Source organism: Heptranchias perlo, chromosome 3, assembly GCF_035084215.1.
Source record: "Heptranchias perlo isolate sHepPer1 chromosome 3, sHepPer1.hap1, whole genome shotgun sequence".
NCBI lineage: Eukaryota > Metazoa > Chordata > Chondrichthyes > Hexanchiformes > Hexanchidae > Heptranchias > Heptranchias perlo.
The window spans coordinates 77,338,713-77,362,745 of NC_090327.1; the positions used below are offsets into that span (position 1 = coordinate 77,338,713).

The 24,033-nt window shown below is 44.9% G+C and overlaps 1 protein-coding gene across 5 annotated transcripts in view; it reads right to left on the bottom strand.

The window, feature by feature from the left end:
• eya1 (EYA transcriptional coactivator and phosphatase 1) overlaps positions 1 to 24,033 on the bottom strand; it is a 174,877-nt gene that overhangs the window by 74,876 nt on the left and 75,968 nt on the right. For all 5 annotated transcript variants that reach the window (XM_067980383.1, XM_067980382.1, XM_067980388.1 and 2 more), the window contains 2 exons: positions 4,765 to 4,907; positions 4,185 to 4,268 (listed from right to left, as the gene is read on the bottom strand). In XM_067980383.1, the coding sequence (XP_067836484.1) occupies positions 4,185 to 4,268; positions 4,765 to 4,907 (227 nt within the window). The remainder of the gene's footprint in view (positions 1 to 4,184; positions 4,269 to 4,764; positions 4,908 to 24,033) is intronic.

Genomic DNA, 24,033 nt, shown 5'->3' on the forward strand with positions numbered 1-24,033 from the left:
GATGGCAGATGGAGTATAATGTAAGGAAATGTGAGGTTATCCACTTTGGTAGGATGAATAGAAAAGCAGAATATTTTTTAAATGGTGAGAAACTATTAAATGTTGGTGTTCAGAGTGATTTGGGTGTCCTCGTACAAGAAACACAAAGTTAGCATGCAGGTACAGCACGCAATTAGGAATGCAAATGGAATGTTGGCCTTTATTGCAAGGGGGTTGGAGTCCAAGAGTAAGGAAGTCTTACCACAATTGTACAGGGCTTTGGTGAGACCACACCTGGAGTACTGTGTACAGTTTTGATCTCCTTATCTAAGGAAGGATATACTTGCCTAGAGGCGGTGCAATGAAGGTTCACTAGATTGATTTCTGGGATGAGGGGCTGTCCTAGGAGGAGAAATTGAGTAGAATGGACCTATACTCTTTGGAGTTTAGAAGAATGAGAGGTGAAACATATAAGATTGAAACATATAAGATTCTGAGGGGGTTTGACAGGGTAGATGCTGAGAGGCTGCTTCCCCTGGATGGAGAGTCTAGAACTAGGGGACATAGTCTCAGGATAAGGGGTCGGCCATTTAAAACTGAGATAAGGAGGAATTTCTTCACTCAGAAGGTTGTGAATCTTTGGAATTTTCTACCCCAGAGGGCTGTGGATGCTGAGCCGTTGAGTATATTCAATGCTGAGATAGATAGATTTTTGGACTCGAGGGGAATCAAGGGAAATGGGGATCGGGCAGGAAAGTGGAGTTCAATAAGATCACCCCTCTGGCATTCAGGTCTTACATCATGTCTGGTTCAAGGCTGTAATGAGGGGTGGAGCTGAGCGATTCTGGTGGAATGCAAATTGGGTGTTGGTGAGTAGATGTTGGTTGTGTTTTGGTGTCTCCTTCCATCACTTTCTTGATTGCTGTTTTTTCCCTTTTTTGTGCTCAACATTATTTAGAGATATTCTTATCTCTCAGTTTTCAGTTCTGATAAAGGGTCTAATATCCAAAATGTTATCCTGTCTTTTGTCTTTACAGATAGATACTAAATATTCCTGGAAACAAGGTGTTCAGGAAAGAGAGGGAAGGAAAGAAAAGAGGGGGGGGGTGACAGTATTGATTAAGGAGAATATTGCAGTAATGGACAGAGAGGATGTCCTGGAGGGGTCAAGGACAGAATCTATTTGGTTAGAGTTAAGAAATAAAAGAGGTGCCATTACACTACTGGGTGTATTCTGTAGGCCACCAATTAGTGGGAAAGATATAGAGGAGCAAATTTGCAGGGAAATTACAGAGAGGTTCAAAAGCTACACAGCAGTGATAACTGGGGACTTCAACTATCCTAACATAGACTGGGATAAAAATAATAATACAAGAGGCAGAGAGGGGGAGGAATTTTTGAAATGTGTTCAGGATAACTTTCTTAACCAGTATGTTTCTGGCCCAATGAGGAAGGAGGCATTGCTGGACTTGGTTCTAGGGAATGAGGTAGGCCAAGTTGAGCAAGTGTCAGTCGGAGAGCATTTAGGGAGCAGAGATCATAGTATCATAAGGTTTAGAATCGCTATTGAAAAGGACAAGGACCACTCTAAAGTAAAAATACTCAATTGGAGGAGGGCCACTTTCAATGGGAATGAGAACAGATCTGGCCCAGGTAAACTGGAATCAAACATTGGCAGACAAAACTGTAAGTGAACAATGGGCGGCCTTTAAAGAGAAGATGGTTTGGGTACACTCTGCGAACATTCCCACGAGGCAGAAAGGTAGGGCAACTAAAGCCAGAGCTCCCTGGATGACAAAAGAGATAGTGAGTAAGATGAAATGGAAAAAAGACAGATGTCAGGTTGATAACGCAAGTGAGACCCAGGCAGAATATAGAAAGTTCAGAGGGGAAGTGAAAAAGGAAATAAGAGGGGCAAAGCGAGAGTATGAGAGTAGACTGACGGCCAACATTAAAGGGAATCCAACAGTCTTCCACAGGCATGTAAACAGTAAACGGGTAGTAAAAGGAAGGATAGAGCTGATTAGGGATCATAAAGGAGATCTACTCATGGAGGCAGAGGGGTTGGCCGAGGTACTGAGTACGTTGCATCTGTCTTTAGTATGGAAGATGATGCTGCCAGAGTCTCAGTAAAGGAAGATATAGTTGAGATACTGGATGGGCTAAAAATTGATAAAGAAGAGGTACTTGAAAGGCTAGCTGTACTTAAAATAGATAAGTCACCCGGTCTGGATGGGATGCATCCTAGGTTGCTGAGGGAAGTAAGGGTGGAAATTGTGGAGGTACTGGCCATAATCTTCCAAACATCCGTAGATAGGAGAGTGGTGCCAGAGGACTGGAGAATTTAAAATGTTACACCCTTGTTCCAAAGAAGGTGTAAGGATAAACCCAGCAACTATAGGCCAGTCAGTTTAACCTCAGTGGTGGGGAAACTTTTGGAAACGATAATCCGGGACAGAATTAACAGTCACTTGGACGAGTGTGGATTGATTAGGGAAAACCAGCACAGATTTGTTAAAAGCAAATCGTGTTTAACTAACCTGATAGAGTTTTTTTGATGAGGAGCAGAGAGAGTTTATGAGGCAATGCAGCTGATATGGTGTATATGGACTTTCAAAAGGCATTTGATAACGTGCTGCATGGTAGGCTTATCATCAAGATTGAAGCCCATGGAATAAAGGGGGCAGTAGCAACATGGATACAGAATTGGCTAAGTGACAGGAAACAGAGAGTAGAGGTGAACGGTTGTTTTTTGGACTGGAGGGAGGTGTACAGTGGTGTTCCCCAGGGGTCAGTGCTGGGACCACTGCTTTTCTTGATATATATTAATGACTTGGACTTGGGTATACAGGGCACAATTTCAAAATTTGCAAATGTCATGAAACTTGGAAGGGTGGTAAACAGGGAGGGGGATATTGATAGACTTCAAGAGGATATAGACAGGCTGGTGGCATGGGCGAACACGTGGCAGATGAAATTTAACGTAGAAAAATGCAAAGTAACACATTTCGGTAGGAAGAACGAGGAGAGGCAACATAAACTAAAGGGCACAACTCTAAAAGGGGTTCAGGAACAGAGAGATCTGGGGGTATATGTGCACAAATCGTTGAAGGTAGTAGGGTAGGTTGAGAAAGCGGTTAAAAAAGCTAATGTGATCCTGGGCATTGAGTACGTAAGTATGGAAGTCATGATGAAACTTTATAAAACACTGGTTCAGCCACAACTGGAATATTGTGTCCAGTTCTGGGCCCAACACTTTAGGCAAGATGTGAAGGCCTTAGACAAGATGCAGAAGAGATTTACTGGAATGATTCTAGGGATGAGGGACTTTAGTTACGTGGATAGACTGGAGAAGCTGGGGTTGTTCTCCTTGGAACAGAGACGGCTGCGAGGAGATTTGATAGAGGTATTCAAAATCATGAAGGGTCTAGACAGAGTAGATAGGGAGAAACTGTTCCCATTGGCAGAATGGTCAAGGATCAGAGGACATAGATTTAAGGTGACTGGCAAAAGAACAAAAGGTGACATGAGGAAAAACTATTTTACACACCGAGTGGTTAGGATTTGGAATGCATTGCCCAAGGCGGTGGTAGAGGCAGATTCAATCATGGTCTTCAAAAGGAAGTTGGATAAGTATTTGAAAGGAAAAAATTTGCAGAGCTATGGGGATAGGGCGGGGGGGTGGGACTAGCTAGATTGCTCTTGCTAGAGCCGGCGCGGAGTCGATGGGCCGAATGGTCTCCTTCCGTGCTGTAACCTTTCTATGATTCTAGATGCTAATGGACTTGCTGCATATTTCCACATTTTTTGTTTTTATTTCCCATATATAACTTCTTTCTTAAAGCTAAATCTATTAGAAAAATTATTCCACAGTAAAATAGGATAATCATTTTAAAGCATTAGGACAAAAGCGTGCTCAAAAATACACAATAGGAATTCTGTAAAAGAAAGTTGTCACTTTTACAATTTAGAAATTCTTTGCAATCTTATTTACATGTATATGCAGAACATGCATATCCCCAGACCTACAGGAAAAATTGTTACAGTTGTTAAACATTAATGTATAATAATAAAACAAACCTTTGCAATCCAGCCAAATTTTCCATGATTCCTCACATCTACCTTATATCTTAATGTTAAAAAAGCCTACACTCTTTCAGAAAGAACAATTTAAATGTCTATAGCTACTGTCCTTTGGTACTTACCCTTCCATATCTATTGGCATAGGACCCTGTGAGCAAGGAGTGAAAAATGATGATTGTTTCGTCCAGGTCCCATATGAACACTCGCTGTGAAGAGACAGAGAAATCAATGTTGCCCTCTGTACACTGAAAAATGATACCTCAATCAATAAATGTGAAACCTGAGGGAATTGTAGTTAAGTGCTACTGTGTCATGACCCAGCTATCTACATTACTCACTAAAGGACTTAAAGTCAAAGTCTGAGACCAGCATAATCTATTGCTAAGCCACTCAACAAATGAGATAATGCTTGTAGGTGATAGTAGATTGATGCTTGGTGGTTACTAGATCAGAATGTATTAACTAATTCATACATTTAACAGATCATTTATCAAGAGAATTAACATTAAAAAAAATCAATACTCAATAAACTGGGACTGAGAAAAATTTACAAAAAGATTTTAAGTTATCTAGTTCTTTCATTTTCTCGAACAGAACCTTAATTATTGTATTAGCCAGTGCAGGATTTATTGGTGCTCGTATATCATTTCTCATGTGGCTTTGTTTTATTTACTTTTAATGGCATCAATACGTCAGTCTTACCTCAAGGTCAGTGTCTGGGGGAGGCGAAGGGTTATTATTTCTCCTGCCTCTGCCACGTGACTTTCCATCTGAAGCTCTACGCAATCGATCCGATTCTGAATCTTTAATGGGTGTTGATGGACTGTGGATTGTACCAAACTCTCCTGAAATATAAAATGACTTTCACATTCCAACAAAGACACTTGAAAGGTTTTTCAAGTCACTATGTATGCTGTCATTTGTAAGCTTATGGATCCTGCAACTTCAAGAGGGAATAAAGTTATGGACCAGGGTATCTTTCAGTCAAGATTGTCGAGTAATATCGTGGACTCCTATTACATACAATTGGTAGGGAAGGACAAAATTACGTTTGTAATATTAGCAAATGAATGCTACATGCATTCCTATGACATTCCTCTTTCTTCCACTTCAATGGAGGAGTTAACCAGTTTAAAATAAACAGGCCAATGCCTCAGTTAAAATAGCTGACAGAGTGATTTCATATGAACTTGTTAATATTAAATTAGCATTTGTATGCTAATACTGTCAACAACAATTTCTAGGCTGTGGTTTGTTTTGCTGAGATTGGTAACTACTTTTCAAATTACAAACAAATCTTTATAAGATCCAACTCCTCAAGAAAAGTTCCATGTACATTCAAAAATAGTTTAATTTACTACTACAGATAATTGTAAAATTACATCTCTTCTTCTATCCTATTCATCTCTGTAAATATATCATCCTCAAATATCTTAATTCTTTAAGTGTCAGCGTGGTTTAGTGGTAGCACGCTCACTTCTGAACTGGAAGATTGTAGATACAAGCCCCAGTATAAACGTTCGTTCATAATCTAGCCTCACATTCTAGCTAAATTGTCAGAGGTCCTGTCGTTAGGATGAAATCGAGAACCTGCATGGCTGCACAGATGGATATAGAAGATCCTGTGACACTATTCAAAGAACGGTAGTATGTTTTTAGCTTCCTCTCTAGCTGGAAAAAAAGGTAGAGGTTACACTTTTTCTCCAGCCAGAAGGTGGCTGAGAGAGACTCCATGTAGGCAGCCTATATTTGGAAAGATTAGTGCTGCTTAGTTGCAGGGATCACAAGTCTGTAAAGTGAATTTAGCCATTAACAGGGTTAGAGTGGTCTATTTTGTTATTTTCCATATTACGAGGAGCTAAAGGAAAAAGACTGAAATTTACTGTATTCTGTTCATTCATATATTACCTGTAAAATAAACCAGTTTGTTGGTTTTCAATGTCTACATCTCAATAGAGTGCTCAGACAACTTTCCAGAAGATTGAAGAAATGCACATAAAGCACACGTGAGATGGCAGTATCCAGTACACACAGCGGGAGTCTTGTTATTACGCCCCCCTAGGTCATGCAAAGGTATGACTAGATATTGGATAGTAAAGATAAATTCCTGATTGTAGTGGACATGGGGTTCACTTACAGAAAGTGCTGAACATAAAAGAATATCTAGTGTAGACTACCAGGAAAGGTTTTATTAAATAATCTATTTTATGTGCAGGATTCTATTTTGTAGTTAAAAGATGGTTTGCAGAATCTGTTGAAACAGGCAATATCTGTAGAATGTCAACAAATCATCTCAAATCTCCAAAGCAGTACCACTAATGTCATACAAAATAGCCTTTGGTAGTTCTGATACAGATATATATAAATATACACATATATATATATATATATATATCTCTGTTTGGTGACAATATGTTTACCTTTCCTGTACTTGTAAGGACAGCTTTTGTTATGAGATACACTCTGTAATGCAGAGTTCATATCAGTTAGCTGTAAAACTAGAGTGAGGGTCATGAAGGAGGTGATATAATTACCTTTTAGCTGAACTTAAAAAGCAAGACCATTGTAAGGAAGGGAAGACGCAGGGACTAATATATTGCGACCAAACTCAGCAACTGTAATGTGACGTCTCCTGCAGCCTTTGCATTGTCGTGCATGTTGTCTGTGCGTATCAATTCCAACAATAAAATCTGTAAAATTAAGACTCTACATTTGGAATCTCAATTCCTGGCCCAGAGAGAACAGCTCCAAGCTACTCTCAAATAGTAGACTTATAACTGTGCCTTTTCGTGCCAAACGGGGGTAAACTGCCTTTTGCCTACTTCCTGAAGGAGCAGCTCTATAGTTGCATCAATGAATGGAGATGTTCTCTGTGGCCACTGGCTTCAAGAGCTGCAGCTGATCCAGATTTCTTGCCCCTTTCCACTGAGTGGGCTCCCAGTAAGACGACAAATCCAGGCCAGGAGCTTGTACTGAAGATATAATTAGATTGATCCTGGGAAGATCTGAAACGATTAGCCATTCCTAAAACGCACCAAGTCCAAAGGTTTTAGTGTAAGAGTCCCACAGCCTGATTGCTGAGACCAGTAAATCTACTCTTTTACTTAACAGAAGAGACAAAGACACGAATGCAGATTTAAATCAATTTATTGCCTGCTTTTCATGAGCAATCTAAATGGCTCAACTCTCATGTTCTTACGTGCCTGATGATTGAAAACCAGCTTATGCTTTGTTGCTTTTGATTACAGCAACAGAATCTCCTGAGGTTCTGTGTAATGGTGGACATTGTGTTCATTCAGTTGATGATGTCGTCTTGCATTACCAACTGAGAGGGCAGTGTGCCTCGGCACACATTCCTCCACGGTAGAACCTCTTCCGCAATGTCTCACTGATGAAACAGACTTTTCAGGACAGTTTCTGAACCATGGCTTCATTGCTTTTATCAACATCTCTGGACTGGGAATCAGCTTGCTTATTTATTATAGTTGTCAACAGGTTTATGTCCTGCTTTTTAATGTACTAATCTGTGTTAATCGCTGCCATCTTAGCTTTGTACTGGTTAGTTAACTTTGAGACTGAACAGGTATCAATTTGATGCTTTGATGATGGTGGGCCCGATTAGGGACAAAAAAGGAAATCTTCTTGTGAAGGCAGAGGGCATGGATGAGGTACTGAATGAATACTTTGCATCAGTCTTCACTAGAGAATAGGATGCTGCCATTGTAGCAGTAAAGGAGGAAGTAGTAGCGATATTGAATAGGATAAAAATAGATAAAGAGGAGGTACCACTCTAAAGTAAAAATACTCAATTGGAGGAGGGCCAACTTCAATGGGATGAGAACAGATCTGGCCTGGGTAAACTGGAATCAAAGATTGGCAGGCAAAACTGTAAATGGACAGTGCGCGGCCTTTAAAGAGGAGATGGTTTGGATATAGTCTAGGCACATTCCCACGAGGAAGAAAGGTAAGGCAGCTAAAGCCAGAACTCCCTGGATGACAAAAGAGATAGTGAGTAAGATGAAATGGAAAAAAGGGGCATATGATAGATATCAGGTTGATAACACAAGTGAGACCCAGGCAGAATACAGAAAGTTCAGAGAGGAAGTGAAAAAGGAAATAAGAGGGGCAAAGAGAAAGTATGAGAGTAGACTGACGGCCAACATAAAAGGGAATCCAACACTCTTCTACAGGCATGTAATCAGTAAATGGGTAGTAAGAGGAGGGGTGGGACCAATTAGGGACCATAAAGGAGATCTACTCATGGAGGTAGAAGGGATGGCCAAGGTACTAAATGAGTACTTTGCACCTGTCTTTAGCAAGGAAGATGATGCTGCCAGAATCTCAGTAAAGGAAGATATAGTTGAGATTGTGGATGGGCTAAAAATTGATAAAGAAGAGGTACTTGAAAGGCTAGCTGTACTTAAAATAGATAAGTCACCAGGATGGGATGCATCCTAGGTTGCTGAGGGAAGTAAGGGTGGAAATTGCAGAGGTACTGGCCATAATCCTCCAAACATCCATAGATAGGGGAGCGGTGCCAGAGGACTGGACAATTGCTAATGTTACACCCTTGTTCAAAAAAGGGTTTAAGGATATACCTAGCAACTATAGGCCAGTCAGTTTAACCTCAGTGGTGGGGAAACCTTTAGAAACGATAATCCGGGACAAAATTAACAGTCACTTGGATGAGTGTGAATTGATTAGGGAAAGCCAGCATGGATTTGTTAAAGGCAAATCATGTTTAACTAACCTGATAGATGTACGGAATCGTACAACACCAGGTTATAGTCCAACAGCTTTATTTGAAATCACAAGCTTTCGGAGCTTTGCTCCTTCGTCAGGTGAGTGGAGGGTTCCATAAAGGCACTGCATATATAGTCAGAGAACAATGTCTGGTGATAACAGATAATCTTTCCAACTGCCCGTTATCACACCTCGGCAGAGAGATAATCACAGCAATCAAAGAAGTGGATGGGGTTTAGACAGGTTAGTCAGGGACACATTACATCCAAGGATACTGAATACACAAGGGGTCAGATAACAAAGGCAGAGAGAAAGAGAGAGAGAGAGAGAGAGCGCGAGAGAGAGACCCGACAGGCAGAGAGAGAGAGAGAGAGAGAGAGAATGACCAGTTGTATTAAAAACAGATAACTTTTTCTCGCTGGTGAGGTTACATGTAGCGTGACATGAACCCAAGATCCCGGTTGAGGCCGTCCTCATGGGTGCGAACTTGGCTATCAATTTCTGCTCGATGATTTTGCATTGTCGTGTGTCTCGAAAGCCGCCTTGGAGAACGCTTACCCGAAGATCGGAGGCTGAATGTCCTTGACTGCTGAAGTGTTCCCCGACTGGGAGGGAACCCTCCTGTCTGGCGATTGTTGTGCAGTGTCTGTTCATCCGTTGTTGCAGTGTCTGCATGGTCTCGCTGATGTACCATGCTCCGGGGCATCCTTTCCTGCAACATATGAGGTAGACAACATTGGCCGAGTCACAGGAGTATGAACCATGTACCTGGTGGGTGGTGTCCTCTCGTGTGTTGCTGGTATCTGTGTCGATGATCTGGCATGTCTTGCAGAGGTTGCCGTGGCAGGGTTATGTGGTGCCGTGGACGCTGTTCTCCTGAAAGCTGGGTAATTTGCTGCGAACGATGATCTGTTTGAGGTTAGGTGGCTGTTTGAAGGCGAGTAGTGGAGGCGTGGGGATGGCCTTAGCGAGGTGTTCGTCATCATCGATGACATGTTGAAGGCTGCGGAGAACATGGCGTAGTTTCTCTGCTCCGGGGAAGTACTGGACGACGAAGGGTACTCTGTTGGTTGTGTCCCGTGCTTGTCTTCTGAGGAGGTCTATGCGATTTTTCGCTGTGGCCCGTCGGAACTGTCGATCGACGAGTCGAGCGTCATATCCCGTTCTTACGAGGGCGTCTTTCAGCGTCTGTAGGTGTCCATCGCGTTCCTCCTCGTCTGAGCAGATCCTGTGTATTCGCAGGGCCTGTCCATAGGGGATGGCCTCTTTGACGTGGTTAGGGTGGAAGCTGGAAAAGTGGAGCATCGTGAGGTTGTCCGTGGGCTTGCGGTAGAGTGAGGTGCTGAGGTGCCTGTCTTTGATGGAGATTCGTGTGTCCAAGAATGAAACCGATTCTGAGGAGTAGTCCATGGTGGGTTTGATGGTGGGATGGAACTTGTTGATGTTATCGTGTAGTCTCTTCAGTGATTCTGCGCCGTGGGTCCATAGAAGAAAATGTTGTCGATGTATCTGGTGTATAGCATTGGTTAGAGGTCCTGTGCTCAAACTTGTGCATGAAAATGTTGGCGTATTGGGGTGCGAATTTGGTCCCCGTGGCTGTTCCGTGTGTTTGGGTAAAGAACTGGTTGTCGAAGGTGAAGACATTGTGATCCAGGGTGAAGCGGATGAGTTGTAGGATGGCGTCTGGAGATTGGCTGTTGTTGGTGTTGAGTACTTAGGCTGTCATAGCGATGCCGTCATCGTGGGGGATACTGGTGTAGAGTGCCGAGACGTCCATTGTGGTGAGAAGTGTTCCTGGTTCAACTGGTCCGTGGGTGCTGAGTTTTTGTAGGAAGTCTGTAGTGTTGCAACAGAAGCTGGGGGTTCCCTGTACGATGGGTTTCAGGATGCCCTTGACATATCCAGGGAGGTTCTCACACAGGGTTCCGTTGCCTGATACGATAGGCATACGATCCGCACCCATGAGGACGGCCTCAAGCGGGATCTTGGGTTCATGTCACACTACATGTAACCCCACCAGCGAAAAAAAGTTATCTGTTTTTAATACAACTGGTCATTCTCTCTCTCTCTCTGCCTGTCGGGTCTCTCTCTCTCTCTTTCTCTGTCTTTGTTATCTGACCCCTTGTGTATTCAGTATTCTTGGATGTAATGTGTCCCTGACTAACCTGTCTGAACACCATCCACTCCTTTGATTGCTGTGATTATCTCTCTGCCGAGGTGTGATAACGGGCAGTTGGAAAGATCATCTGTAATCACCAGGCATTGTTCTCTGACTATATATGCGGTGCCTTTATGGAACCCTCCACTCACCTGACGAAGGAGCAAAGCTCCGAAAGCTTGTGATTTCAAATAAAGCCGTTGGACTATAACCTGGTGTTGTACGACTCCGTACATTTGTCCACCCCAGTCCATCACCGGCATCTCCACATCATAACCTGATAGAGTAATTTGATGAGGTAACAGAGAGGGTAGATGAGGGCAATGCAGTTGATGTGGTGTATATGGACTTTCAAAAGGTGTTTGATAACGTGCCGCACAGTCAGCTTATCATCAAGATTGTGGCCCATGTAATAAAAGGGGCAGTAGCAACATGGATATAGAATTGGCTAAGTGACAGGAAACAGAGAGTAGTGGTGAATGGTTGTTTTTCGGACTGCAGGGAGATGTACGGTAGTGTTCCCCAGGGGTCAGTGCTGGGACCACTGCTTTTCTTGATATGTATTAATGACTTGGATTTGGGTGTACAGGGCACAATTTCCAAATTTGCAAATGACACAAAACTCGGAAGGGTAGTAAACAGTGAGGTGGGTATTGATAGACTTCAAGAGGATATAGACAGGTTGGTGGCATGGACGGACACGTTGCAGATGAAATTTAATGCAGAAAAATGCGAAGTGATACATTTCGGTAGGAAGAACGAGGAGAGGCAATATAAACTAGAAGGCACAACTCTAAAAGAGGTACAGTTACAGGGAGATCTTGGGGTATATGTGCACAAATATTTGAAGGTGGCAGGGCAAGTTGAGAAAGCGGTTAAAAAAGCATACGGCATCCTGGGCTTTATAAATAGAGGCATAGAGTACAAAAGTATGGAAGTCATGATGCACCTTTATAAAATACTGGTTCGGCCACAACTGAGTATTGTGTCCAGTTCTGGGCCCAACACTTTAGGTAAGATGTGAAGGCCTTAGACAGGGTGCAGAAGAGATTTACTGGAATGATTCCAGGGATGAGGGACTTTAGTTACGTGGATAGACTGGAGAAGCTGGGGTTGTTCTCCTTGGAACAGAGACGGCTGCGAGGAGATTTGATAGAGGTATTCAAAATCATGAAGGGTCTAGACAGAGTAGATAGGGAGAAACTGTTCCCATTGGCAGAAGGGTCAAGAACCAGAGGACATAGGTTTAAGGTGATTGGCAAAAGAACCAAAGGTGACATGAGGAAAAACTTTTTCACACAGCGAGTGGTTAGGATCTCGAATGCACTGCCTGAGGGGGTGGTGGAGTCAGGTTCAATCATGACCTTCAAAAGGGAACTGGATAAGTACTTGAAAGGAAAAAATTTGCAGAGCTACGGGGATAGGGCAGGGGTGTGGGACCAGCTGAATTGCTCTTGCATAGAGCCGGCACGGACTCAACGGGCTGAATGGTCTCCTTCCATGCTGTAACCTTTCTATGATTCTACTTAAAAGATTGGCAGTACTCAAAGTAGACAAGTCACCCGGTCCAGATGGGATGCATCCTATGTTGCTGAGGGAAGTAAGGGTGGAAATTGCGGAGGCTCTGGCCACATTCTTCCAATCCTCCTTAGATATGGGGGCGGTGCCAGAGGACTGGAGGATTGCAAATGTCACACCTCTGTTCAAAAAACGGGAGAGGGATAAACCTGGCAATTACAGGCCAGACAGCCTAATGTCGGTGGTGGGGAAACTTTTAGAGACAATAATCCAGGACAAAATTAATTGGCACTGAAAAAGTATGGGCTAACAAATGAATGTCAGCACGAATTTGTTGAAGGAAAAATGTGTTTGACTGACTTGATTGAGTTCTTTGATGAAGTAAAGGAGAGGGTTGATAAGGGTAGTGCAGTTGATGTTGTGTATATGGACTTTCAAAAGGCATTTGGTAAAGTACCACATAATAGACTCGTTAGCAAAATTAAAGTCCATGAGATTAAAGGGACAGTGGAAGCGTGGATACAAAATTGGCTGAGGGACAGAAAGCAGGGAATAGTGGTGAACAGTTGTTTTTCCTACTGGAGGGAAGTCTACTGTGGTGTTCCCCAGGGGTCAGTACTCAGACCACTGCTCTTTTTGATATATATTAATGACCTGTATTTGGGTATACAGGGTATAATTTCAAAGTTTGCAGATGTCACGAAACTCGGAAATGTAGTAAACAATGTGGAGGATAGTAAAAGACTTCAGGAGCACATAGACAGACTGGAGAAATGGGCAGATACGTGGCAGATGAAATTTAACACAGAGAACTGTGAAGTGATACATTTTGGTAGGAAGAATAAGGAGAGGCAATATAAACTAAATAGTACAATTTTAAAGGGGGTGCAGGAACAGAGAGACCTGGGGTGCATGTGCACAAATGTTTGAAGGTGGCAGGACAAATTGAGAAGGCTGTTAAAAAGCATATGGGATCCTGGGCTTTATTAATAGAGGCACAGAGTACAAAAGCAAGGAAGTTATGCTAAACATTTATAAAAGACTGGTCAGGCCTCAGCTGGAGTACTGTGTTGAATTTAGGGCAACACACTTTAGGAAGGATGTCAAGGCCTTAGAGAGGGTGTGGAAGAGATTTACTAGAATGGAACCAGGGATGAGAGACTTCAGTTATGTGGATAGACTGGAGAAGCTGGGGTTGTTCTCCTTAGAACGGAAAAGGTTAAGATAGAGGTGTTCAAAATCATGAACAGTTTTGATAGAGTAAATAAGGAGTCGTTTTCAGTGGCAGAAGAGTCAGTAACCAGAGGACACAGATTTAAGAGCAAAAGAGCCGGAGGCGACATGAGGAAACATTTCTTTTATGCAGCGAGTTGTAACGATCTGGAATGCACTGTCTGAAAGGGCGGTGGAAGCAGATTCAATCGTGACTTTCAAAAGGGAATTGGATAAATACTTGAAGGAAAAACATAATAGTGCTATGGGGAAAGAGCAGGAGAATGGGACTAATTGAATAGCTCTTTCAAAGAGCCGGCACAGACACGCTGGGCCAAATGGCCTCCTCCTGTGCTGTACCCACTATGATACTATGATAGTTCCCACTTGTTCAAACATTGCTTCCCTTACAAACATTTCTCCACTAAACTTATTGGCAGATGCCAATATACACAACCATTGTATTCTCAGTAAAATAATTTTTTGTAAATTGACCTCCTTTCTCTGCCTTTTCAAACACACTGGGGTAAATTTTAACTGCGACACGGGAAGGAAGCAGAGGGAAAGATTTCCGGGTGCAAAACCAGAAGGTAAGTGGGCGGGTGACGATAATGAGGCCAATCAATTGCATTTCCGGATTTTGGTCCCGGCAGCCAGCCTGATTAGGACCGGGGGAGGCCAAAGCCATTTATAAGGCCAGTCCTCACTTCCATTTTGCTGGCGAGCTGCACGCCCCAAATAGGAGTCCTGCTGCAGTGATGTCAGATGGACAATATGTTCAAGGTCTTGAGAGGAAAGGGAGGTTAAAGACAGGGCAATGGTTGTAGCAGATGGATGGGTCCCGATTGGATTTTTTGAGGAGGTTGTGATGACAGTGGTTTTGAAAGTGAGAGATACGTTGCCTGAGCATAGCGAGCCATTAACAATGATGGGAACTATCAGGGCTAGGAAAGGTAATTGAGTGGTAAGAGTTGCGTTGGAGAACCAGAATGTGGATCTCATAAAAGAGGTGAGCTTGGAGAGGGCAGGGGAAGAGATTGGACGAGAAACTGCAAAGTGACAGGGGATCACGGATGGTCAGGAGCATAGGGGAAAGGCAGCTGCATGGGTGGTTTCAATCTTTGAGGCAGAGAAATCCATTAGTTCCTTACACTCAGTTTTGGAGGTGAGGAGGGAGGGTGTTGGCGGAAAGGGGTTTGAGGAAGTGGTATGTCATGCACAAAGGAGCTGTGTTATGTTGCTGCGTTCCAGGATAATCCTGGAGTAATACAACGATTTCACTGAGGAGAGGAAGACATGGTAGTGTTTAATATGGTTGGACCAAATCTAGCAATGAATGACGAGGTCAAGGGCAAGATAAGGGCTCATGGGATTGGGGGTAATATATTAGCATGGGTGGAGGATTGATTAATGGGCAGAAAACAAAAAGAGTAGGGATAAACAGGTCATTTTCAGGTTGGCAAGCTGTAACTAGTGGGGTGTCGCAAGGATCGGTGCTTGGGCCTCATCTATTTACAATTTATATTAATGACTTAGATGAACGGACTGAGTGTAATATATCCAAGTTTGCTGACGATACAAAGGTGGGAATGTAAGCTGTCAGGAAGACGCCAAGGGATATAGACAGGTTAAGTGAATGGGCAAGAAGATGACAGAAGGAGTATAATGTGGGGAAATATGAGGTTATTCACTTTGGTAGGAAGAATAGAAAAACAGGATACTTTTTAAATGGTGAGAAATTATTAAATGTTGGTGTTCAGAGAGATTTGGGTGCCCTCATACCAGAGACACAAAAAGTTCGCATGCAGATACAGCAAGCAATTAGGAAGGCAAATTGCATGTTGGCCATTATTGTAAGGGGGTTGGAGTACAAGAGTAAGGATGTCTCACTACAATTGTACAGGGCTTTGGTGAGACCTCACCTGGAGTACTGTGTAGAGTTTTAGTCTCCTTACTTAAGGAAGGATATACTTACCTTAGAGGTGGTGCAATGAAGATTCACTAGATTGATTCCTGGGATGAGAGGGTTGTCCTATGAAGAGCGATTGAGTTGAATGGGCCTATACTCTCTGGAGTTTAGAAGAATGAGAGGGGATCTCATTGAAACATAAGATTCTGAGGGGGCTTGACAGGGTAGATGCTGAGAGGTTTATTCCCCTGGTTAGAGAGTCTAGAACTACGGGGCATAGTCTCAGGATAAGGGGTCGGCCATTTAAGATTGAGATGAGGAGGAATTTCTTCACCTAGACGGTTGTGAATCTTTGGAATTCTCTACCCCAGGGGGTGGTGGATGCTGAGTCATTGAATATGTTCAAGGTTGAGATAGATAGATTTTTGGACTCTAGGGAATCAAGGGATATGGGGATCAGGTGGGAAAGTGGAGTTGAGGATGAAGATCAACCATGATCTTATTGAATGGTGGAGCAGGCTCGAGGTGCAGTATGGCCTACTCCTGCTCCTATTTCTTATGTTCTTATGTCGCTCACTACGTGTATTGATTCATAACCCTCATACTTAAGGGAGCAAAGATGGAAACTGTACGGGGGAATTGCAGGGGTAAGAGACAGTGAGTGATATGGCAGGAGTACAGTTGTCAAAGTCAGAGGTGAGGGATCAGTTGATCAGTTCAACATCAGTGGAGGTACAACCAGTGTTATAATGGGTGGAGGACCATAGTAAAGGAAGTTGGGAATTTGAGAGTGAACTTGTGAGGCAGCTGGGGAGAGCTTTATGCAGGGACGGACAGCAAAGGCCTCTTTTCTGGCCCTGTGCTTTTTTATATTCATGTTTTGCTACATGCTCTACAAGTTCACCTTGAAACAGGTCTCAGCATGCATCTTGATGTCCAGGATGGCAAAGCCATGGCAGGGTAAGTGGGTGAAAATGCCACTGAGGGACTAGTAGTAGCAGCAATACAATAAGGAGTGTCAGTTACACCATTTCTTCAAGGGACAAACCACATCTGTCAAGTAATTGTGCCCAAGCCATCTTATCTTTCATTTTTAATGAAATACCATCTATTGCCATCTTATGGTGGGCTCCTGCTATATTGTAACCTAATATGTGTGACACCTAATCAATCACTTATTCTAAATGATACCTTTGTGAAAGGAGTAACTGTGTTAGTTGGCTGCAGAATTTCACACAGCCTACTGGGATTCTGTAGCCATAGGCCTCCCTGGCTGCATATTGCAAGGTCTGGAATGCCATAGACAAAATTTTGGTGCCAATATTACTATTCTTTGCCTTGACATGTATATTAACATTCAGGTCTGAGTATTCCAAGTACTCACTGGCGAGAAGGCCACCTTATCTGCCACCAGTGCAAATCATATATTTGTGGGAGTGTGTTTTTTTTTATTCGTTCATGGGATGTGGGCGTCGCTGGCGAGGCCGGCATTTATTGCCCATCCCTAGTTGCCCTTGAGAAGGTGGTGGTGAGCCGCTTTCTTGAACCGCTGTAGTCCGTGTGGTGAAGGTTCTCTCACAGTGCTGTTAGGAAGGGAGTTCCAGGATTTTGACCCAGCGACAATGAAGGAACGGCGCTATATTTCCAACTCGGGATGGTGTGTGACTTGGAGGGGAATGTGCAAGTGGTGTTGTTCCCATGTGCCTGCTGCTCTTGTCCTTCTAGGTGGTAGAGGTCGCGGGTTTGGGAAGGTGCTGTTGAAGAAGCCTTGGTGAGTTGCTGCAGTGCATCCTGTGGATGGTACACACTGCAGCCATGGTGCGTCGGTGGTGAAGGGAGTGAATGTTTAGAGTGGTGGATGGGGTGCCAATCAAGCGGGCTACTTTGTCCTGGATGGTGTCGAGCTTCTTGAGTGTTGTTGGAGCTGCACTCATCCAGGCAAGTGGAGCGTATTCCATCACACTCCTGACTTGTGCCTTGTAGATGGTGGAAAGGCTTTGTGCAGTCAGGAGGTGAGTCACTCGTTGCATAATACCCAGCCTCTGACCTGCTCTTGTAGCCACAGTATTTATATGGTTGGTCCAGTTAAGTTTCTGGTCAATGGTGACCCCCAGGATGTTGATGGTGGGGGATTTGGCGATGGTAATGCCGTTGAATGTCAAGGGAGATGGTTAGATTCTCGCTTGTTGGAGTTGGTCATTGCCTGGCACTTGTCTTGGGGGCATAATCTTAGAATAAGGGGCTGCTCTTTCAAAACTGAGATGAGGAGAAACTTCTTCACTCAGATGGTAGTAGGTCTGTGGAATTTGCTGCCCCAGGAAGCTGTGGAAGCTACATCATTAAATAAATTTAAAACAGAAATAGACAGTTTCCTAGAAGTAAAGGGAATTAGGGGTTACGGGGAGCGGGCAGGAAATTGGACATGAATTTAGATTTGAGGTTAGGATCAGATCAGCCATGATCTTATTGAATGGCGGAGCAGGCTCGAGGGGCCGATTGGCCGACTCCTGCTCCTATTTCTTATGTTCTTATGTCTGGCGCGAATGTTACTTGCCACTTCTCAGCCCAAGCCTGAATGTTGTCGAGGTCTTGCTGCATGCGGGCACGGACTGCTTCATTATCTGAGGGGTTGCGAATGGAACTGAAAACTGTGCAATCATCAGCGAACATCCCAATTTCTGACCTTATGATGGAGGGAAGGTCATTGATGAAGCAGCTGAAGATGGTTGGGCCTCGGACACTGCCCTCAGGAACTCCTGCAGCAATGTCCTGGGGCTGAGATGATTGGCCTCCAACAACCACGACTATCTTCCTTTGTGCTAGGTATGACTCCAGCCACTGGAGAGCTTTCCCTCTGATTCCCATTGACTTCAATTTTACTCGGGCTCCTTGGTGCCACACTCGGTCAAATGCTGCCTTGATGTCAAGGGCAGTCACTCTCACCTCACCTCTGGAATTCAGCTCTTTTGTCCATGTTTGGACCAAGGCTGTAATAAGGTCTGGTGCCGAGTGGTCCTGGCAGAACCCAAACTGAGCATCGGTAAGCAGGTTATTGGTGAGTAAGTGCCACTTGATAGCACTGTCGACGACACCTTCCATCACTTTGCTGATGATTGAGAGTAGACTGATGGGGCGGTAATTGGCCGGACTGGATTTGTCCTGCTTTTTGTGGACAGGACATACCTGGGCAATTTTCCACAATGTCGGTTAGATGCCAGTGTTGTAGCTGTACTGGAACAGCTTGGCTAGAGGCGCGGCTAGATGGTGTCCTCAGTGCGAAGACGGGACTTCGTCTCCACGAGGACTGTGCGGTGGTCACTCCTACCAATACTGTCATGGACAGATGCATTTGCGGCTGTAGTGAAGACTTGTGCTTCAGAACACGTTGGATGGTGTCCTCAGTGCGAAGATGGGACTTCGTCTCCACGAGGACTGTGCGGTGGTCACTCCTACCACTACTGTCATGGACAGATGCATTTGCGACAGGTAGACTGGTGAGGACGAGGTCAAGTAAGTTTTTCCCTCGTGTTGGTTCGCTCACCACCTGTCGCAGGCCCAATCTGGCAGCTATGTCCTTCAGGACTCGGCCAGCTCGGTCAGTAGTGGTGCTACCGAGCCACTCTTGGTGATGGACATTGAAGTCCCCCACTCAGAGTACATTCTGTGTCCTTGCTACCCTCAGTGCTTCCTCCAAGTGGTGTTCAACATGGAGGAGGACTGATTCATCAGCTGAGGGAGGGCGGTAGGTGGTAATCAGCAGGAGGTTTCCTTGCCCATGTTTGACCTGATGCCATGAGATTTCATGGGGCTCAGAGTCAATGTTGAGGACTCCCAGTGCCACTCCCTCCTGACTGTATATCACTGTACCGCCACCTCTGGTCGGTCTGTCCTGCCGGTGGGACAGGACATACCCAGGGATGGTGATGGAAGAATCTGGGACGTTGGCTGAAAGGTATGATTCTGTGAGTATGGCTATGTCAGGCTGTTGCTTGACTAGTCTGTGGGACAGCTCTCCCAATTTTGGCACAAGTCCCCAGATGTTAGTGAAGAGGACTTTGCAGGGTCAACTGGGCTTGGTTTGCCTTTGTTGTGTCCGGTGCCTAGTGGTCCGATGCCGGGTGGTCTGTCCAGTTTTATTCTTATTGTGACTTTGTTTTGTGAGATTTTACAACTGAGTGGCTTGCTAGGCCATTTCAGAGGGCAATTAAGAATCAACCACATTACTGTGGGTCTGGAGTCACATATAGGCCAGACCGGGTGAGGACGGCAAGTTTCCTTCCCTAAAGGACATTAGTGAACTAGATGGGTTTTTATGACAATCCGGTAGTTTCATGGCCACCATTACTGATACTAGTATTTTAATTACAGATTTTTAAAATTTAATTAATTGAATTTAATTAATTGAATTTAAATTCCCCAGCTGCCATGGCGGGATTTGAACTCATGACTCTGGATTATTAGTCCAGGCCTCTGGACTACTAGTCCAGTAACATAACCACTATGGATGAGCTTCTTCGCTGCCAGCGTATCCTCAGAAAATGTTGGCGTCAGATGTAAAGGCCACTATGCGGCTGATTTATGTGTGAGGTTTTGGGGTTGAATGTTTGAAAGTGGAGCCTGATGTTCCTGAGTGAAGGCTAAGGAAATGTCAGTCCCTGGCTGCAAAACATACAGACAAAGATCTCAGGGTCTTGTTGTGAAACGAAGGATGCTCACAGAGCATAAGACACATGTTGGCAGGACTGTGCAGTTTCTCAGCAGATGTATGTCAGAATGGAAGGCAATAGTGGTGGTGTTCAATGCCATTCTCTGCAGCACAGTCCGAGAGGGATTTTCATCATCTCCTGGAACATATGTATTCATCCCCCTTGATTGGATACACTGACCCAGAGGCCTTGCAATGTGGAAGCATTGACTACACGCCCTCAGACCTTGAGAGAACTTAGAGAGACCGATGGATACTGATTTATAATAAATAAATCGAGGGGTCACAGTCTCAGGATACGGGGTAGGACATTTAGGACTGAGATGAGGAGAAATTTCTTCAGAGGGTGGTGAACCTATTTAATTCTCTACCACAGAAGGCTGTGGAGACCAAGCCACTGAATATATTTAAGAAGGAGCTGGATAGATTTCTAGACACAAAAGGCATCAAGGGGTTTGGGGAGAGTGTGGGAATATGGTATTGAGATAGAGGATCAGCCATGATCATATTGAATGGCGGAGCAGGCTTGAAGGGCCGAATGGCCTACTCTTGCTCCTATTTTCTATGTTTCTAAATCCAAAGCAGCATCTTGGAGCTTGGAGGATATCTGTTACATTCTCTCTAAATTTTAGGGATATTTGTGCTTTCATCAAGTCTGTTCTCCCATAAATCATGGCCCACGAGTATCCTCTTCCTAGTTCAAGTGGAAACAATTGTGAATTTAAAATAAAATTGCTGGACTATAACTTGGTGTTGTAAAATTGTTTACAATTGTCAACCCCAGTCCATCACCGGCATCTCCACATCATGACTACCATCGACACCACAAACTGCCGGCTCACAGTGGAAAGGATATCCAAGAAGATCGCGCATTTAGACACAGACATCAAGTTTTTACAGAGCTGCAAGAAAGCAGACAAGATCCCGAAAGGACTCCAGATCACGAACCCACTCAAGTCCACATACAACTCGGATTACGCTGAGAGACTCTGCCGCCGTACCTCTCGCACACTCCGCAACCATCTCATACACCAACTCTACAGCAGACGCCACAACCTCGAAACCAAGATAGAGTCCATACTCTCAACCTGTACTCAGGACACAGCAGACCAGCTACGTTATACCGCCAAACAGACGAGGCAACGGAACTACGCTGCCTACATGAAAACCAAGAGCAGGAAGCTTGAGAAACTCGGCATCACCACCAGCAACGACCAAGCTTCCCCTGGTACCACGGTTGCAACCACAGGGAAGTCTATTGTCAATTTATCCGACCACACCCTTCAACCAGACGAAATCGAAGTTCTCAGCCGAGGGCTCAATTTCTGCCCCACTACCAAAATGGACCCCACTAGTCTCGCGGCGGACACAGAGGAATTCATCAGGAGAATGAGGCTCCGGGAATTCTACCACAAACCCCAAGATTTCAGCAGCGAACCCAATGAGACAATCGACGATCCGGAACAGCAGACAGAGGGATCCGCGGTACAGCAACCGAAGAGGAAAGAGTCAAACTGGACTCCTCCGGAGGGTCGCTGCCCTCAGCTGGACATGTATGCTCAAGCTGTCAGGAAATGCGTCAATGCCAGATTCATCAGCCGCACTCAGAAGACAGTCCAGAATGTCACCCGAGCACAACGCAACGCCATCAACGCTCTCAAGACCAACCGCAACATCGTCATCAAACCAGCGGACAAAGGAGGAGCCATAGTCATACAGAACAGAACAGACTATTGCAAAGAAGCATACCGACAACTGGACAACCAGGAACACTACAGACGGTTACCCGCAGATCCGACCAAAAAACACACCCACCAGCTCAACAAACTGATCAAGACCTTCGATCCAGACCTTCAAAGCATCCTACGCACTCTCATCCCACGTAATCCCCGCGTGGGAGACTTCTACTGCCTCCCAAAGATACACAAAGCCAACACACCCGGACGTCCCATCGTATCAGGCAACGGAACCCTGTGTGAGAACCTCTCTGGATACATCGAGGGCATCCTGAAACCCATCGTACAGGGAACCCCCAGCTTCTGTCGCGACACTACAGACTTCCTACAAAAACTCAGTACCCACGGACCAGTTGAACCAGGAACACTTCTCACCACGATGGACGTCTCGGCACTATACACCAGTATCCCCCACGATGACGGCATCGCTGCGACAGCATCAATACTCAACACCAACAACAGCCAATCTCCGGAAGCCATCCTACAACTCATCCGCTTCATCCTGGATCACAATGTCTTCACCTTCGATAACCAGTTCTTTACCCAAACACACGGAACAGCCACGGGGACCAAATTCGCACCCCAATATGCCAACATTTTCATGCACAAGTTCGAGCAGGACTTCTTCACTGCACAAGACCTCCAACCAACACTATACACCAGATACATCGACGACATTTTCTTTCTATGGACCCACGGCAAGGAATCACTAAAGAGACTACACGATAACATCAACAAGTTCCATCCCACCATCAAGCTCACCATGGACTACTCCTCAGAATCAGTTTCTTTCTTGGACACACGAATCTCCATCAAAGACGGGCACCTCAGCACCTCACTCTACCGCAAGCCCACGGACAACCTCACGATGCTCCACTTTTCCAGCTTCCACCCTAACCACGTCAAAGAGGCCATCCCCTATGGACAGGCCCTGCGAATACACAGGGTCTGCTCAGACGAGGAGGAACGCGATGGACACCTACAGACGCTGAAAGACGCCCTAGTAAGAACGGGATATGACGCTCGACTCATCGATCGACAGTTCCGACGGGCCACAGCAAAAAATCGCATAGACCTCCTCAGGAGACTAACACGGGACGCAACCAACAGAGTACCCTTTGTCGTCCAGTACTTCCCCGGAGCGGAGAAACTACGCCATGTTCTCCGCAGCCTTCAACATGTCATCAATGAGGACAAACACCTCGCTATGGTCATCCCCACACCTCCACTACTCGCCTTTAAACAGCCACCCAACCTCAAACAGACCATCGTTCGCAGCAAATTACCTAGCTTTCAAGAGAACAGCGTCCACGACACCACACAACCCTGCCACGGTAACCTCTGCAAGACATGCCAGATCATCGACACAGATACCACCATCACACGAGAGGACACCACCCACCAGGTGCATGGTTCATACTCCTGTGACTCGGCCAACGTTGTCTACCTCATACGTTGCAGGAAAGGATGCCCCAGAGCATGGTACATTGGCAAGACCATGCAGACGCTGCGACAACGGATGAACGGACACCGCGCAACAATCGCCAAACAGGAGGGTTCCCTCCCAGTCGGGGAACACTTCAGCAGTCATGGACATTCATCCACCGACCTTCGGGTAAGCGTACTCCAAGGCGGCCTTCGAGACACACGACAACGCAAAATCGTCGAGCAGAAATTGATAGCCAAGTTCCGCACCCATGAGGACGGCCTCAACCGGGATCTTGGGTTCATGTCACGCTACACGTTACCCCACCAGCGAACAAATGTTATCTGTTTTTAATATAATGGGTCATTTGCTGGCTCTCTCTGCCTTCCGGATGTTTCTGCCTCTCTCTGTTTTTTTTCTCTGTTTTTTTTCCCTGTTTGTTTTTTTGTTGAATGTGTATTCGGGGGTTCTGCAGGTGACACCTCTCTGTCTGAACACGGTGATTGCCTTGGCAACGGGCAGTTGCAGGGGCAGTCTGTAAACACCATGTATTGTTCTATATGT